The sequence below is a fragment of the Mastigoproctus giganteus genome, chromosome 1 (genome assembly GCF_048544385.1).
Source record: "Mastigoproctus giganteus isolate SK-2022 chromosome 1, ASM4854438v1, whole genome shotgun sequence".
Lineage (NCBI taxonomy): Eukaryota > Metazoa > Arthropoda > Arachnida > Uropygi > Thelyphonidae > Mastigoproctus > Mastigoproctus giganteus.
This window is the reverse complement of record NC_143575.1, coordinates 190,927,768-190,947,258: the sequence shown is the minus strand read 5'-3', so window position 1 is coordinate 190,947,258 and position 19,491 is coordinate 190,927,768. Positions and strand designations below refer to the sequence as shown.

The 19,491-nt window shown below is 36.0% G+C and overlaps 1 protein-coding gene across 2 annotated transcripts in view; it reads right to left on the bottom strand.

Annotated features, from left to right (window-relative positions):
- adp (WD and tetratricopeptide repeats 1) overlaps window positions 1-19,491 on the bottom strand; it is a 273,490-nt gene that overhangs the window by 78,699 nt on the left and 175,300 nt on the right. For both annotated transcript variants that reach the window (XM_090383632.1, XM_090383640.1), the window contains exons 11-12: window positions 17,859-18,035; window positions 3,096-3,234 (exon numbers count right to left, since the gene is read on the bottom strand). In XM_090383632.1, the coding sequence (XP_090239758.1) occupies window positions 3,096-3,234; window positions 17,859-18,035 (316 nt within the window). The remainder of the gene's footprint in view (window positions 1-3,095; window positions 3,235-17,858; window positions 18,036-19,491) is intronic.

The window sequence follows — 19,491 nt, the reverse complement described above, 5'->3', positions numbered from 1 at the left end:
ATGCTCAATGCTGATGGCATTCAACATCTTGCTCAGAATAATCATTTGAGAGGGCATAAATTGAAATTGAGGAAAGACAGATGTAGGATAGATGTGCGGAAGTTTGCCTTTAGCCAGCGGGTGGTTGGTTGGTGGAACAGACTTCCATCCTTTGTTGTGGAAGTTGATAGCCTAAATAAATTTAAGGCTGAGCTGGACAGGTACTTGGAACGAATGGAGGGGTGAAATGGGAGTGTGGTTTTTTTTTTTTTTTTTTTTTTGGCTGATATTGCATAAGCTTGCTTTCTTACATCATATCTTCTACTAATGCTAATACTATTATAGCAGTTTGGTAAAATGTATTTGTATCACATTGACATCATTAGTATTTACCAAATATACAAACTTCAAGTACAGCAGGCCCTCGTTATAATGTGGTTCACTTTATGCTGATTTGTTATAACGCTGTTCTTATATTATAACCCATATCTGACTATAACGCTGTCACAAATCACTATAACGCTCTTTTACAGATTGCATTTTTGGCATATTTAACGAAATAGTTTCGTTTGATGGAGCCGATAGCTCGAAAATGAATAGCAAAATGGCGTCGACAGCTTGATAATGAATAGCAAAACAGGATTAAAACGTTTCCCACACCAACTTGAGAAATTTTCCCATGCTCAGTGAAATTTTCTTGCACGCTCATTTAATTGTAGTACAGTGACTTGTTATGTAGTTCCGAGATCAACATTTTAAAAAATGATATTGCTTGTAATATTTGCGTTATTATTACAAGCTTGTAATATTTGCGTTATATGCATTTATCTGAAGTCTAGTCAGCACTCAGTACATTATTAGAATCATGCATAACGATCAGTTTACTCGAACATTGTATCGTAATTAATGCAACCAATGCAGTTACACTTTCAAAGAGTTAATAATGGTGGATAAGAATCAAAAAGCAACAATATCTGGATGCAGGAAGAAGACTATAAATGTAAGAAAAAGACTGAATTTAAAAATTAAATTAAATGTTTTGAAGCAAATCGATTCCAGTCAATGACAAGCGGTTGTCTAACATAATTTAGGACTGGCAAGTTTAACCGCAAGAACAATTATAAAAAATAAAGAATTAATTTTAGCAGCAGGAAAGACAGCTGTTCCACTGCGAGCAACTAGGGCTAGACCGGCTATTAGGATTGAAATGGTGACTTTAACTAATTTTATTGAAGATAATATCATAAAAAAAAAAAAGAGAAAGATTAGCCTATATGATGATCTGAAGAAAACTCTCCTAAAACAAAATATGGAACCATTTAAAACTAGTAAGGGCTGGTTGAATAGATTTAAAATCCAGGGAGAAGCTGCAAGTGCAGATCAAGGAGCCAAAACTTTCAAAAAAGAACTTGTTAAAATTATTGAAGAGGTGTATTATGTGTTATACTTTTCAACAAGTTTTTAACATAGATGAAGCAGGACTTTTTTGGAAACTAATGCCTAAAAGAAGAAATTGAAAGAAAGAAGAAAGAAGGAAAAAACATGCCAGATTTCAAAGCGACGAAGGATCGGTTGACTTTATTGTTGGGTGGTAACACTGCAGGGTATTTAAAATTAAAACCCCTTTTAGTTTTCCAAGAAGAGGGCCAAAGTACAACCCAAAATCGACACAATTTTCATGATTAAATTCATAAATTAAAATCAATTTATATCAATTAAATTCATGATTTTAATTGGAATTTTAAGTTTAATTTTGATACGTAAGTAGTTACCACATAATTATATACATATGTAATGCAGAATATTTTATACGCACAAATATTTGAATATTAAATATTTTGACCGACATTTGTGCATCTTTTCACTACCGTTTCTTATGGATTAGGAAATATCCTATGGCACCGACCACAACTGACAAATACATATGTTACCTTATGGGAATGCGGCGCTCGCATAGCGCAGATTCACTTAGCGATCTGTTTTTCCGGAACGAATTATCAGCATTAAGCGAGTCTGTGCTTAACGCTGATAATTCGTTCAACTTTTATTCAGATAAAAATTTTCTCTAAATGTATAAAAACTTGGTGACTTGTCATTGTTTCTCCCTTTCGCATCTTGGCTGTGTACATCACTCCTCCGTTTTACTTAATGACTCCAGGTTCCTTTTAGTTTTGGTTTCGATTTCCCTTCTTCTCTACAAGCCTATGGTATTAGCACCCATTTTTACTAACGCTTGCTTATACCAGAACCCTTTCTTTAAGGTTGGGCCTTACACACCCAGTAAGTTCAGTATTTTTAATAACTTTGTCTACACTTTTTTTTCTTGAAAAAAGAAATTGAAAAACACTAGGTTTTTCATTTTTTTCACTAGGAATCTGAAAAACACTAGATTTTTTAAATTCGTTCACCTGTTTAACAACTACTTCACTTCCACTTTCTACTATCCTTTAAACTTCTCTTAGTTCTGGCACCTTGTGTACTTTTCATTTCCATTTTCACAGACACTATTTATTCTACAAACCACACATTATTTATATCCTTTTGCTTCCTCTACTGCTGCACTGCATGTTTTGGAGCATTAGACATACTATAACTTGTTATTTTCCTTTTTCTACTTATTTTGCTTCTTAACTGTTATATAATACTATATATATATATATATATATATATATCTGATAATTAAAATAAATATGATATTTAAATAAAATCATCAGCCAGTAGTACGGCAATAATGCAGAGCGAAATGAAACGCAAAATAATATAAATAAACAAACAGGGAAGGGAGAGTAGAGATAATAGGACAAAAAGGTAGTCGATAATCCCCTATATAATTTAGTCAATTAAGTCATTAGACCCAATTAATAAAAAACGATATAATAGCCATAAACGATATAATAGACATAGCCATATTTATTTATTTTTATTACTTTTACCTAACTTTTACCTCACATAATATATATATATATATATATATATATATCAGATGTTTACAGTAAATACTGCAAATCCCATGCACACAAAAATTACTATAAATCACAAATTACAACAGTTTCAAATTTATTTAAATCCTAAAACAATTTACAGTAACAACACTCATTGAAACAAGGAAAAAGTACCTGTAAACATTCTAATGCTTCTTTTGTCCAGTGAAGCTCATAAAGGCATCTAGCTAATCGAAAATGTGCCTTCAGATAATCAGGATCTAATTTTAAGGCTGCATGACAGTCCCGAAGAGCTGCATACAAATCTCCATCCCTTTAAAATACCATATTAAAATACTGCCTCAAATCAATACTAAGCTTAATCAAAGAATTTTTGAATATAAATAAAAAAATTTCAGTGGAAAACTACTTGAATTAGAAACATTTTAAATTATAAACATTAAATTATAATTATATGATACATTACCCACATATAGTTTTTATACAAATAAGATTAATTAATATGCCATTAATTCAAACAAATGATAGAGGCAAATAATTAAAACTGAAAAGAAAAAAAGAAAAAAGAAAAAAAAAAAGAAAAAAAAAAAAAAGAAAAAAAAAAGAAAAGAAATATATTACATTACACATATTTTTAGTTTTGCAAATATGTAAAAAAAACACTATGCATTGTTTGGGTTGAGTTATTAAAGCAACTAAGGGCATGATAGTATATCATGTTTATAAATAATGCTTATTCAATGACTGGTTCTCATGTTTGCAGGATTTAAAAAAAAAAAGAAGAAAAAAGTCACATTAAGTCAATGTGCCTTTTGTGGGGAAAACCTGAATTAGAATGATGCCTGTCAAAGTGTGTAGTTTGGATGCCAATCAATGTTGTTGTGTAGGCTTAAAAATTCAGAATAAGTATTCATAGGAGAGCTAAAATTAACTAAATACAGCTACCAACTGAAGACTTTAAGAATTCCTTTAGTCTCTGATGGGATTCATATCCAGACTTCAAGAGTGACAACTAGCAAAACCACTTGTTTTGACTATATTTGGATCCACGCTTTTTCCACAAAGTGTAGAAAAACAGCAATTGTAAAATACTTGCTAGTTAAGATGAATATGCTACACAAATACAAAAGATAATGCATATTCATATATTAAGATACTGACCTATCATTTTTATATAAACATTATGCATCTGCTCCCATTTGGAAATGAACTCCAGTCCACACTGTAATCAGCCAAGTAATCAGCTTGTCAAAGTACCTAATAAAATATTCCTTTGTCTGCCAAAACAATATTGGATGATGCTCTATCTAGACGATATGTTCCAGTTGTTCCCCATCCACACTGGCAAACTCAGCTGAGCATAATACAGTAATAGGCAGCTGAGTAATTCAGGCATGCAGAATGAATTCTCACAAAATGCTGCTGATCATACATAGGTAGCAGTGCAATTAAATATTCAATTTTGACATGTACAGGATGTCCATAACACTAACAAACTATATAGTTTCAAAGCACGGGCCATCAGCTTGAACAGGCAAAGAAAGAAATTCTCTTGAATTCCTTAATAGAAAGAAAGCAAACATATTTTCGTGTCATTGGCTTCCTTTTGAATATAGGCTTCCTGAAATCCCATTAAAATCTGATCACTGACTCTACTAATTTTATTTGTACAACACTGCAACATGCTGACTACATGTTGCAGTGTTGGGCTGTTACTTACGTGCCAGTGCATATTTAACCTTATTAATTGCAATTTTTATATTGTAGAAGACTATAATCATAACTGTATTCTTCCTTTTAGGAATTAGAACATTGGTCTGTTCAAACACTTCACTCTCACTACATGGTTTTTTTTTTACTGGAAAGTTTAACCGCAAACTCAGCTGATTGATTGGATATTTTAAAGTATTAAAAAATTAAATATTTTAAGATATTAAAGTTAATTCTAAACTAGCAAGATGAAGTTAAAGATTACTTTAGTATTAATAACAGAAAACAAAACACTCTTCAACTATGTATGCACATGTGTGTTTAAGGCAAATTTTATCATTACTTTTTGATTTGTATCATTACTACACTATTTGGCAACAGTATAAAAACAAACATTTTACAGTTATTACTTTAATTTGCTTCCTCATTGTTATTACCTCTGATAATTACATTTCAAATACATTTTATGGCTGTTTTGGAGGCTGTTCTGAGCTGCTATCTAGTCAGTGGATTCCAGTTGCTAGTATGTGCAGTTTACTTACCCCACCAATTGCAGATCAATGCATAAGTGCAACCAGTGCATGATAATTCTCAGAGACTTCAACGTGCCCCTGCCAGCTGCATCGAAGCTCCTCGATCAGTTAATTTTGGATCTGCCGAATTTCAACATCTGCTGCATCTATGTATGTAACAATACTGTGTGGTTTTTAGGAGCATTAGTAACTAAGGCCATATTGCTCTGGGGATATGCGGTGGTCGTTTCCTGACCTTTCCGCATCCTCCACATTTGGTGGTCATAGGCTCGAACCCCGGTCTGATCAAGAAGCGTGTGCTACGCGCTGCTGCTCCTGCCCACCTGGCTACAGAGGCACCCTAACAACAATATTGTGTACCATAAAATTCTGTGCCATACAATAAGTATGGCACAGAACTGCTGCACTTTGGAATGTGGTGAGTTCCAACATTCCTTACATATTGAGGATATAACTTTAAAACGTTTTTTTTTTTTTTTTCAGGCCAAGCACAAGATAGTCTACATACCAAACATTGGTAACTCTCCAGGAGGCATCTGGATCAGCTAGTGTATAATCTTGCTGGCTCCATTCTGCCACCTAGTGACTGGAGGTGGTCCATGTAGCATTTAGGAGGAACTATCATGGTTTTGTTATGTCAAGGAGCTGGGCATATTTTTGGTGTGTACACTGAGTGATCAATGAATTATGCCCACCCCTATGAAAACTGAATGCGACCTGTTGACAACGTGAAGTATGAGAGTGCGCAGTTAGTCGACCGACGTAGCATAGATAAGGTGTCAGTAGTTCAGTAGGTAGTAGGTAGTAAAATTCCAAGCTTGATGGGTAAAAGGAAGGATTTATCGGACTTTGATAAAGGACAGATTGTGGGACTCACCGAGCTGGTGCCTCGATTTCCCAAATGGCTGAACTCGTGGGGTGTTTGAGAGCCGCCAAGTGTACCAGGACTGGTATCAAAATGGTCAAACAACGACCCGACAGCAAAACTGCAAAGGTCAACGAAAGGCTGATGTTAGAAGTGAGTGCCAGGTCTGACAATTCGTACAGGTGAACAAGCGCAGCACTGTTGAAGAGTTGACTACCCAGTACAACATGGGCCAACCCGGAACAATATCTGGCATGACCATGCATCGCACACTTGCACGTTTGGGCTATACCAGCAAATGACCCTTACGGCATCCTCTCCTAACCAAGGTTCATTGGCGTAAAAGACTCACCTGGTGCAAAGAGCATGCAAGTTGGACATTAGAAGACTGGAAGGTTGCTGGTCGGACGAGTCACGTTATTTACTCCACACTGTGGAGTAAATAATGTGCACGGATTTGGCCTCAACAACATGAGGCTCTTCATCCATCATGCATGGTATCAAAACTGCAGGCCGGTGGAGGCGGTCTTATAGTGTGGGGCATGTTTCACTGGCAGGAACTTGGACCCCTGGTGCATGTGGAACAACGTATCACTGGTCTCCGTCGTTAACTGCTTGCTGACTGAGTACACCCCGCTATGTTACACCTTTTTCCAAATGGCAATGGTGTCTTCCAAGATGACAATGCGCCTAGCCATTGGGCACTTGTTGTGCAGGAATGGTTTGAGGAACACAGTTCTGACTTCCAGCATATTGACTGGCCTCTGAACTCCCCCAATATCAATCCCATAGAGCACTTGTGGGACACTATGGAAAGGCATATCAGGTGTCTGAATACACCAGTCACCTCCATACCTGCATTGCTGGCCGCATTACACACAGCTTGGTTGGCCATACCTCCGGAACGCTTCCGACATCTTGTTGAATCAATGCCACGTTGGACAGCTGCTATACTGAGGGCAAAAGGAGGACCTACAAAGTATTAGGTAGGTGGTCAGTCATAATTCAGTGGTCACTCAGTGATCATTGAATTATGACTATATATGCTATATCCAAAAATATTTTAATTAATAGAACATGTTCTCCTCTCAAACTTTTACATTATCTATAAAATAATGTATTATGAATAACAGAATCAACTTATCTGCAAACACATCTAAACATTCCAGAAACTTCCTCATTCATTTCCCAAATACACATAATCATCTCTCAGTTCCAACCTCAGCAATGTCCATTTCCAACTATAATCTGCCAAGCGGCCCAAACCCCACTTACATTTTCCAACAGAATCTAAATTATCAGTTTCCTCTACCATCACTCAGCTCAGTAACTTGCTAAATTAATCCTTTCATTGAAAGGTGGTACTTGTGCATATATGTCTGTTCTGATATTCGTTGTCAGAGACTTCCCAATCTCCTCTGGCTTAAAATCTCTTTATCCCATTCTGTCAAATTCATCTGTTCCCTCCTACCATTCTCCCAACTCCAGAAATCACTCTGAACTTTGCTGCTCATCCAGATGGATGAGCAGCTGAGTCTTTTGCAATTATTAATAGCCTTACACAACTTATTCATTTTCCTATAGAATACCAAACAATCCTAACCACTCTTTAAACACACACAATCCTGATCTTATCCAAAACCCTTCAGAATATACAGTTAATGTTAATAACCAGGTATTAACATTAACTGTAAATTCTGACCATTCATGGTCAAAACATCCAGTTAATTCATGACCATTCTCAGACTCGTGCTGTGACAATACAAGATTGCAAAGTGGTATATGAGCTGTGTGATTTCTACCCCTCTTTTCCTTGGTTGAATTACTGTTTTAAATCTTTCGATCATAACATTTGCTATTGTGTTAGTGAAACCCATTATTCCTTATTCCACTATATAATCAATTATCCACATCTTGGTTTTCCTAATAAATGCAGTAAGGCTATTCAAGATAAGAATACAGCATATTGCAATTGGCTCGTATCCAAATCTATAGCATAATACAAAGTATATCTATATTAAAATTGAAATCAGTAATAAAACAATTTTCAATTTAATCAATTTAATTCAATCAAAACAATTTAATCAATACAAACTCTAATCTTGAGCAGGCTAAAGATAGAATACTTGGTTCTTGTCCACGTGGTAGCTGAGCCTTCTGGTACCTGGGACAGGGCATTACCCACAACTTTTGTCCCTCTATACTGTCCATCTCTGTTGCATTCTCAGCTAGAGATAAAGCTGACTTATTAGCATCCACTTTTCTTCCAACTCTTGTACTGACGATCTTGGTAAATCACATGCTACCATGGAAACGTGCTCTCCTCTAATATCCTTCTATCAGAAACATGCTTCTGATAGAAGGATATCAAAAGAATTCTGAGCAATCTTGATGCCAAGAAAGCTACGAATGCTGATGGCATCTCTCTCCATTCATTCTCAAAACATATTCCTGAACTTGTACCTGTTTTTGTGTCCTTTTTTTATAACTTATTCCATGTTTTTCCTTCTGTATGGGAATTTGTTTATATTCAGCAGATTTCAATTCAAGGTAACAAATCCCTCCCTTTCAATCATCATCCCAATGCTCTTAACTCTACTCTTTCCAGAGTAATAAAGAAATCTATCAGTCACCAACTCTTAAACTATCTCAAAGCTTTCCATTTGATAGACAATCATCAATATTGATTCTGTTAGTGACAATCCACAGGTGAGATACTGACTTGTGTTACTTGGTTCTAGTGATTTTAAACAACTTTTACCGCTTTTAATTTTATTATATTTTATTCTTGTTATACAACATTTATTTTATTTTGTTTTAATATTTTAATATACAGTTGTAAGTTCGGTACGCATGTATTGTATTTTATTTTATTTTATCATAATAAAGGCATTTTATATATTCGAGTCAGTGTTATTTAGTAGCATTACAGATGAATTACTCATCTCTGCACAAATGCAGTGTAAAAGTTCACTGAACTTTTACACTGAATTGGTTTCCACAACTCAATAAGTTTTCTTCATATTTATATTTTTTGTTTTATCTTATAAACAACCTCCCACCTTGTGGATTGCCATCTGTATTTTTGTATTTTTCAACTGAGTAACTAGCTCCCTCTCTCTTTCTGACTGCTCACTGCATGAGAATCTTGGTAAATTACGAAGTTCGCTCTGTCTTCAAACTTCTCAATTAATCCTAGTGTTTCCCAAAGTTCAGTGCTTTCTTAATATTTTTCTCTTTTATATTAATGACCTTCTTCCACTGACTGGAAATCCAATTCACACTTTTTCTGATAATAGCATACTATATTCCACCTCCCAGTTTGAGAAAACTTATGCACAAAAAGCTCTAACTTCTTGGATATCCACCACTACTTTGTTAAATGCCAATCGCTAGGTAATTCTGGAATGGGAAAAGTTTAGTTAACTTTAATCCTTCAAAACCCAATCTTGCCTTTTATTTTATAAGAAAATATAATAATAATAATAAAAAAAAACTGTTCCATACTCATTCATCTTCAATAACACACAGGTTTCTAGATACGATCATATATCTATATTGGGGATTAACTTAACTTCTATTTCTTCTAGCATAAAATCTCACAAATATTGCTTCCTCTGCATTAGAAAAAAAACTAGGTTTTCTTTTTTGATATGTAAACATCTTTGGCAGCACCTATTAAATTTCAGACAGTAGTAAAATCAATTTGTCACGATTTTGCAACATGTAAATGGCGTCATTTAACTTCATTTCCATTTTGTAACAAATAAAAACGGAATCGGAAGAGGAGATCGCACAAAGGATCATGGGAGGTGATCTTGGATGTGCTCAGAGCTGGCATAACCCAGTTGGTTGCGGAAAAACGTTTATGATTCAGGGCATAACACTTAGGTGGCTTTGAGCTAACCATTGTCACCTGTGGCAGAAACCTTTTGGTAACCAGAGAAATGGATATCTTGAGGGCACTGATCTTTGGATGTGCTCAGAGCTGGTTTATGCCAGCTCTGAGCACATCCAAGATCACTACATCACATGCGCTTCAACCTTACTAGTTGAAGCGCATGTAATATAGGCATTACAGTACCCGTCTGTATTACAGAAGCAGTTGTATATTTCCATCACGAGGTGAATCAAACAGTTTTCCACAACCAGCTGGACCGGTCAAGAATATTTGAATCGGTTCGCGATTGGAAGATAACAGATATCCAAATTACATACATGAATAGAATCTTTTGCTTGTCATTGGCCATTCTCGTTAGGTTGCAGAAGTCCTTGTTGGTCATCAAGTTTTCACATTTCTTTGCAATTGCACTGAGTCAGTTGAGCATGGCGAGCTTTAGATCCTCATATTCATCTCGCTGTTTGGCTGATTGTAAAATTTCCGAAAAGGGTCTTCTTCTCGCAGTCGTGTTACAAGGCTACGCAGGTCATTACCGCATGCTTCGTCAGGGTCACGGTCATCAATGTCTTGACACATCGTCTTACATATTTCAATTGTTTTGCGAATGTCCAAGTCCGATTCATATAATTTACAATCTCGTACGAGCTCTTCATTGTCATCGTCAATCTTGACATATTCATATCTGTTTCCTCTTTGCAAAATGGAACGTGTAGCATTACCATCTCATGCTTGTACTCATTGAGATCCCGACCCAAGTCATAGTTTTGATAACATTATGCGTGGATACTGTCGTTTCTTGCAGATCGTGTAGCGCTGCATGTGTAATTTGCGACAAAGCATGACAGAGTAACATGATCCAACATAATAGTATGATTGTAACAATATAAATACTTGTATTGCTGCAATCATACTATTCAACAAATAGCTACAATCAAATGGGTAATTAAGCTATTGCCCTAACCTTTTCCAAATGTTGATTTGGCAGAGTAAGCAATGAGCATGTGTTATCCTATTTACCACTAACGTTGATTTGGTAGAGTAAGTAGCAGGCACAAGCATAAATTACATCATTCGTGATTTCGGTTCTACCTGTTCAAAATTTAGTAGGTGTCATCAAAGAAGTTTACACATAAAAAATCTTTCGTAAGTTTCTGCACTTTCTGTCTCATTGACATTCAGTTTTTCCTACATGTCTTTTCTATAGATACTTTTGTAGGCCTGTTCTTTCAAATCAGTCTGAACATGTGGGAACGAGAGTAGCTCTGTGCAGGAGAAGTTTTTATGGCTCCAGCTAACAGAGAAATTTTTCTTAAATTTTTCCTTTTTTATTGACTTAAATTGGCATATGAATTTATTTTCTAGAAGTAGCTTTATATTCCTAGTTACAATAGTTATTTTATTTTGAACTTAGATAGAGATTTTGTAGGTTATTACTTAGTATCAGTAAGGGTATCCAATCCAAGTGTTGGACAAGATTTTGAAGCTCTGGCAAACGCTAAGTTTTTAATTTTATTTAACCGTTTTATTGACTTAATTGTTATATTAAATTATTTTCTATAAGTAGCTTACAGTCCTAGTCAAGCTCCTTGGTTTATTTTGAATTTAGATAGCAATTTTGAAAATTAATACTTAGTGTCCGTAAATTTACCATTCGTAACTTGACGCCATTGTGATATGATACAACATATATCCCGAACTAGACAGCTTAAGATTTAACATAATTAGATAGCGAAACAAGCAGCTGTATTAGAAATCTGTTAGCTTAGTATAGCATAGTATTATCAATTGTAGTATAGTATTCTCAATTTCCATTGAGAGTCAAATTAATCAGTAAAATTTATTAATCTTATTAAATTTCATTGTCAATTAAATTGTACTTAAACAAAATTATGACCCAGACTAGAGCAGCAAAGCAATGCTCACAGATTAGACAGAGTGCTGTGGCTTGGGGGAGAACCAAAGGGGGTGATTCTCTAACACATCACAGTCTAAAAAAAATGCATGAAATGTTTGCTGACCTGTCTAGAACATGATCTAGCCAAGGAGGACGTCTTTGTGTGTGTGTGTGCGCTAAGTGCAGAGACTGTGAGGAAATTAGGTGCCAACTCAGCATTCTGATGGGCTTCTATGAGAGTCTGAGGTGTAGGGTGGATGCCCTCAAGGAATTTAATAAGATGGGACCATCAAGCTCTCAGCTGCCTACCTGAATGCCAGAGCTCACTCCAGTGCATCAGGCAACACAGCAGCAATCTCCAAAGCAGAATGTGCTGTTCCCACAGGAACTAGTTATTGTTGGTGACTCTACTGTCAGGGAGTTGGGGAATATATGGAATAGGACCAGGGTATATCTGTCAGGGGCAAAAGTTGATGACATTGTACGGCAGATATCATCTTTTAAGGGCACAAAAGGTGATATTGTTGTACATGTTGGCACTAATGACCTTAAGAGCAAGCAATCTGCAGATTTACTTAACAAGTACAGGTCAATGCTGAAAAAAAGTCGTGAGCTAGGGTTGAATTTAAAAGTGTCTGCAATTCCACCCAGACACAATAAGAGGGAGTATATGAGAGCCTTGTCGATCAATTTGGCCCTGGAGAGATTGTACAAGGCTCATGGGTAGAATTTTTTTCAGCATAGTCTGTGTTTGCTAACATGAGAAACTGCTTCTACAGGGATGGGATACACTTAATAGAAAGAGTGCAAGAATATTTGCTGTTGCTATAGAGGCAGTATTAGGTGGATCGGAAAACTGCTAGCATGGGGGGATACGCAAACTAAAAGATTAACATTAGCTGCAGGCAGAGGCGAAAGTCATTCTTGCACTGCTTCTACTGTAGGGAGCAGCAGCCTAGAGAGAAAGTTGATGGGGACTTCAAGAGCTGCTGGGAGTCATCATGAACCAAATAAATACATGGGCTGTGTTAGGGTAACTAAGAGTAAGAACAGTTGCATGTATACTTGCTTGTACACTAATGCTAGAAGTATAGTAAATACGTACACTAATGCTAGAAGTATAGTAAATAAATTTGATGAATTTGAAGTGCTGATTAGAGCATCAAAGGCAGATATTGTTGGGATATCAGAGACATGGTGTCACACAGATATAAGCAGTGCAGAATTGGAATTCGGGGAGTATAATGTGTACAGAAAGGATAGAAAGGGTAGGAAGGGAGGATGGGTTATGCTGTTAGTTAAGAAACATACAAAATCTAAGGAAGTGCATTCAGCTGACATGGGTGGACAGTGCAATGTTGAGTCAGTTTGGTGAGCCATAAACACTGGGAAAGGGAAAATGAGAGTAGGAGTATGTTATAGCCTAATGACTCTGATGAGTACAACAAACAGTTGTGCAGAGAAATAGAGTGGGCAAATAAATCAGAATGTCTTGTAATGTGGGATTTTAACTTTCCATATACTGACTAGAACTTGTGGGTTGGTCACTCGTACACTAGCAAGACTTTCATGGATTTATTGGATGACTGTTTTCCACAGCAACATGTTCAAGTGGTAATCAGAGGAGGTAATACTCTTGATCTGATTATCAGCAGTGATGACACATGCATTAGGAATTTGCAGATAAAGGAACCACTATGTGACAGTGATCACAGTCTACTGATGTGGAATTTACTTAAAGATGTAACTACCATCAAGGTTAAAGGGAAGGGTTTTTGTTTTTGTAAAGGAGACTACAGTGGTCTCTGGCAGTTTTTGAATTCTATACAGTGGGATCAACTAATGATGTTAAAAAAAGTGAATTCTAAATGGGAGGCCTTCAGGGAATTAATCTTGGAAGCTACTAGGCTTTTCATACCAAATAAGAAATACTATTCAAGGTTTAGGCCTAAATGGATGTCAGATGAACTAATGAGGCTCGTGGCAGAGAATAAAAATGCATGGAATGCATATAAATTAGCAGGTGACACAGAAGTCTATGGAAGATATAAGCTAGTCTGTAATCAACTCACAAAAGGAGGTTAGGCAAGCAAAGGCTGATTACAAGAAATCTTTGGAAAAGGAGGCAAAGAAAAGCAAAAAAGACTTCTTTACTTATGTAAACTCTAGAAGGAAAGGGATGAATCAGATTGGTCCACTTGATGTTGGTGGTTCGACTGTTGCTCATATAGCTGACAAACTGAATGAGTATTTTGCATCTACATTCACACATGAGGAATTCTGTAAGGAAGGAGAGAACAGAAGTTTACTAAACTTTAACAGGAAGCTAAATGATTTTGTAGTAACAGAGAACAAAGTGGAGGAGAAATTGTTGAAGTTAAACATAAAAAAGGCATCTGGGACAGATGGAATCTATCCAGTTGTATTGAAGGAGGCAGCGAGGGAAGTAAGCAAACACTTGGCCATAATTATGAGAGCATCCTTAGATTCAGGGGAGGTCCCCATGGACTTGAGATGCAAATGTATCCCCAATTCACAAAGGGGGTTCAAAGGGTGATGCAAATAATTATTGACCTGTTAGTTTAACTTGTGTTCCAAGATAAAATAATGGAATCATTAGTTAAAGAAGTGATGCAGGATCACCTAAACAAGAATGCAGTAATAGTTCAGACAGCATGGGTTTGTTTAAGGAAAGTCTTGTCTGACCAATTTGACTGGATACTATGATGAGTTCCCAAAGGAACTGGAAAAAAAAATAATTTTGATATTGTATACTTGGATTTCAGGAAAGCTTTTGATACTGTTGCACATGGAAGACTGCTGTACAAATTCGGAATGGACACAATCTTACAGCAATCCAAAATATTGATATTAAATGAAACGTGGTTGGATAATGATGAACATATATTACGTAAACCATTCCAATGTGTGACTCAATTTAAAAGGTCAGATGTTCGTAGTGGTGGTGGTGTTGCAATATATCAACGTGAAGGTAAAACTATCATCAGTACACCACATATCTTTGCACATCATAATAGCAGCAATGCAACAGTGGCATCAGATGAAATTGGAGACATTTGTGGATCTTTGTGCAAATTCAATAGTGAATCTATTTTCATCGTTGCCATATGAAAGCCTTTTGTGGCAAAGGGAAATTGTGGGAGCGAAGTTAAAAAATATGTAATTAATGATATTGAAATTTCGCAAGATTATTTAATGAAAAAACTTTCGAGCCTACAGACCAGTAAGGCTCCTGGAGTTGATGGAATATACCCTATAATCTTAAGAGAGGCGGCAAGCGAGTGCATTGAACCATTGAGGCTAATTATGCGAGCATCATTAGACTCTGGGGAGATTCCCTTGGATTGGAAAAGTGCAAATGTATCTCCCATACATAAGGGTGGCTCTAAAAGTGAAGTTGGAAATTATCGACCTGTCAGTCTGACTTCAGTAGTAGGGAAAATCATGGAGGCAATGATCAAGGGTGGAATTCAGGATCATTTGGATCGAATTGAAATTCTCAAGGATACTCAGCATGGTTTCGTAAAGGGAAAATCATGTTTAACAAATCTGGTTCGCTATTTCGAAAGGGTCACTCACGAGCTGGATTTAGGGAATAATTTCGACATTGTTTATTTAGATTTCAGCAAAGCTTTTGACTCAGTCCCACATGAGCGGTTGCTTTATAAGCTGGAACAGGTTGGAATCACTGGGAAAATCCTTAGATGGATAGAAGGATGGCTTCAGGGCAGGAGGCAGAGGGTTGTGATAAATGGCTATTCCTCAGATTGGGTTGATGTAAGAAGTGGGGTTCCCCCAAGGATCAGTATTAGGACCACTGTTGTTTTTAATTTTCATAAACGACATTGATGAAGGGATAGAGGGCGTGATGTCTAAATTTGCAGATGATGTTAAAATTGGTAGAGTAGTTAATGATCACTGTCAAGCTGAGCTTCTTCAGAGAGACCTAGATAGACTTCAGGAATGGTCAGAAAAATGGCAGCTGTGCTTTAATCCAACAAAGTGTAAGGTATTACACCTGGGAAACAGTAATCCCAAAATAACTTATTCACTTGGTGGAGTTCAACTAAAGCCAGTACTGGAGGAAAGGGACTTGGGTGTTACGATACGGTCAGACATGAAATTCTCTGAGCATTGTAAACAGGTTGCAAGGAAGGCCCATGGTGTCCTATCAATGATCTATCGAACTTTTGCAAGTAGAGATAGGGACGTGATAATCCCATTATATAAGGCTTATGTTAGACCACACTTGGAATACTGTGTTCAAGTATGGAGACCGCACCTGAAGAAAGACATTGAGCTTCTTGAAAGGGTGCAAAGAAGGGTAACTCGCCTGGTGAGATCGGCAAAAGGGCGTCCTTATGAAGAAAGACTTCGAATATGTGGGTTGCAGAGTTTGGAAACTAGACACCTTAGAGGAGATTTGATTGAGGTGTTTAAGGCTCTGAGAGGCATCAGTAAAATGAATGAGGACAAAATTTTCAAGATTACAAATGATGCTAGAACTAGGGGACATAAATTCAAGTTACGGGGGGAAATGTTTAGATTGGATTGCAGGAAGTTCTATTTTAGCCAGCGAGTTATAAATTACTGGAATAAGTTGCCTTCATGGGTGGTAGAGGCCGACAGTTTGGGGAAATTCAAAGGTCATCTGGATAGTACTTTCGGGTAAGGGAAGCACATAGGATGATAGGTTTAATTTCCTTTTTATTTATTTTTTATTTTATTAATTATTATTATTTATTAATTTATTTATTTATTTTTTTTTTTTTTGTTTTTATCATTGTTTTGTTCGGATTTATATTTTTTTTTTATTATTATTTTTTTTTTATTTTTTTTTATTTTTATTTTATTTTTTTTTTTTTTGGCTGGTGCAGCATAAGCCATAGGCTTTCTTGCACCATGCGGCCGTTACTAATACTAATATACCTCACTCCAGGGATGTCGTTAGATATAATTCAACAATTCATAAACAAGAATTCAATGCCATATTCCATTGAAGGTGCAAAATTATTGGAAGAGCCACTGGATTATATACCTATAGTTCTCACCGGTGATTTCAATCTAGAATTAAATTCTGAGGCTGGAAAGAAGTTTTGTAAATTTATGAAAGATGTCTTCAATTTAGATATTAAGTCAAATGCTTTAATAAATACTACATGTAATGGAACAACAATCAATGAAGTACTCGGGAATTAAAATCATTTGAGAGTCAAATTTATATATCTTATTTCAGTTACCATAGACCAATAATTTTAGTGTTATTATAATATATTTTATACAAATTATTTCATTGTACACTAGTACAATGAAAAATTCAATTCATTGTACTGAAATTATTTTTTTAATAAAAATAATGCAGAAATACTTTTTATTTATTTTACTGTACCAGTTTCATAATGAGTTCCTGCGCTAAAGATGTTTTTAATGGCTGCCGCTGTGCTATTATCAGTCTCAGAGTAGAGTGGCAACAACTCATTATATACCTGGTACATAATTTTGATGTTTTTTTTACACTCCCACAAACTATTTCCCAGAAAATTTGGAAAGTGTTACTGAAGAACAGGGTGAGAGGTTTCACCAAAACATTAAAGACATAGAGATGAAGTACCAGAAGAGGATAATGTCAACATGATGGCTGACTACTGCAGGATTCTGAAGAGGGACTGTAAAGTAGAAGGATGTGCAAGAAAATCAAAGAAATGAAAATTTGACCATTCATAGATCAGTTTCTAAAATGAGAGGTGAGTGTTTAGTGGACTTTTTAATGCTGTTTTCAACATGTATGTAAATATAAAAGTCTGGTAAAAGTAGCATTTTGTTATAATTTCGGTACACAAATTCTGCCAAAATTAAGAAAAATCAAATTTTTTCCCATGATTTTTGAAAAAATCTGATGCGATGGAAACAAATGGAAGTCATTTTTGAAATCAGCATTAGAAAATGATTCAGAAATGCACTTTTCTGAGAAAACATGATTTTTTCCAAAATGCAGAGTAGTGTTATTACTCACCACCCTCGTTTCATATATGCTGCAGCTCGATTTCCATATAAACATGCAGCATCTGGACAAAGAGAAATAGCCTGGTTATACATGCTGATAGCCACTGTGTACTGCTGCTTTTCAAAATGTTCATTTGCCCGACACTTAACTGCTTCAACTACTGGAGGAAGAATTTTAGATGGTGTCCTAAAAGTGAAAATTTATGAGACCAAATTAAATAAATCTGAAATGCTTGCTGTGCCATACTCTAAAAAAAAAAAAAATAAACTTCAATAAAAATTTAATTCAGTCTAATTAATCTACCAATAATAAAAACTCCATCCAGATTAAATATCTTTATCATCTATCCCAAGTTCAATACTGGCCTCAAAGTTTTCATTCTAGTTCTTCACTTGGTAAACATTAGCTTAAGTGACAATTTATTCTTTATAAACAAAGACGCAAGAAATTTTCCTCCACAAAAAGAATTATAATAAGACTTTCAAATGGACCCCCCTCCACAACCCCTTTCCAGCAATCTCCCATTTAAATATGTTATCTGTGTCCCATCATTATGCTCTATATAAATTTTTTCTTTTTTTTTGTGTATCACTAATTTAACTCTTAGCTAAAAAAAATAATGTACTTAAGTCTTTCTTACATTCCCTTCTATTATGAAGAAACTAAGTGTGCCAAATCATATGGTGTGAGAAAATCACTAATGTATGATTATCACTATACACTGGACACCACACACCTAAGGTTTTTTTTTTTTTTTTTTTTTTTTTTTGTAGTTGTTGGCACATAGGCTTCTGTGGCCATAATGCACCTCCCGAGGTTTTTGCAGTACTTTGATCCAAGCCCGAGGTGGGATTCGAACCTGCGACCTTTGGGTTGCCAGCCAGGCACTTTACTCACCCGGCTAGCCCGGTCGACCCAGCAGATGCATACACTTGAGACCCATAATCTAGTTTAGATTCCACAAGTGCACAATAGAGACAGAGTAAAGTGCAACGGTCTGCTCCCAATAATTGGACAAGGTAGCACTTGTAGTTTGCTCCAGGATTGAATGTCAGATACTTGATTACAGGATATAGACCCTTAAACAAAAAATTACACTCCCTTGGATGGCAGATAGCTCACAGTCCTGGAGAGAAGATGAGACATGGGAGCATGTCTCATCTTCTCCCCAGGACTGTGATCTTCTCTCTCTTGTTCCAATCATGATCTATACAGAGTAGATAAACATTACCTGCTTACTGAAAAGGACAAATACAACCATCTATCTGCTTACATTCAAGAAATATTCACTATAAGAAACAACAGACTAAGACAAAATATGAAAGTGCAGCCACTTCCAGCTGCCCAGCAAAACTACAACAGAACTAATGAATACCCACTCCATACACAAAGGATGGCAAATTCTAGCAGAGGGGAACTTACAGTAGCCAGTGAATCCTTGCACCAGCCAACATTTTTTTTTAAAAAATTCTATTTATTTTTTATTTTACTCATTATTATTAACAATTAATTTAATTTATTTATTATTATTATTTTTTTATGTGGGGGCCCTCCCTGGGAAACTCGGGTGACTCCATGGCAAGAGTAACGATTCCAGATTCCCTGGCCTGGCTCTCCATGCTATGGACAGTAACTAGGAGTT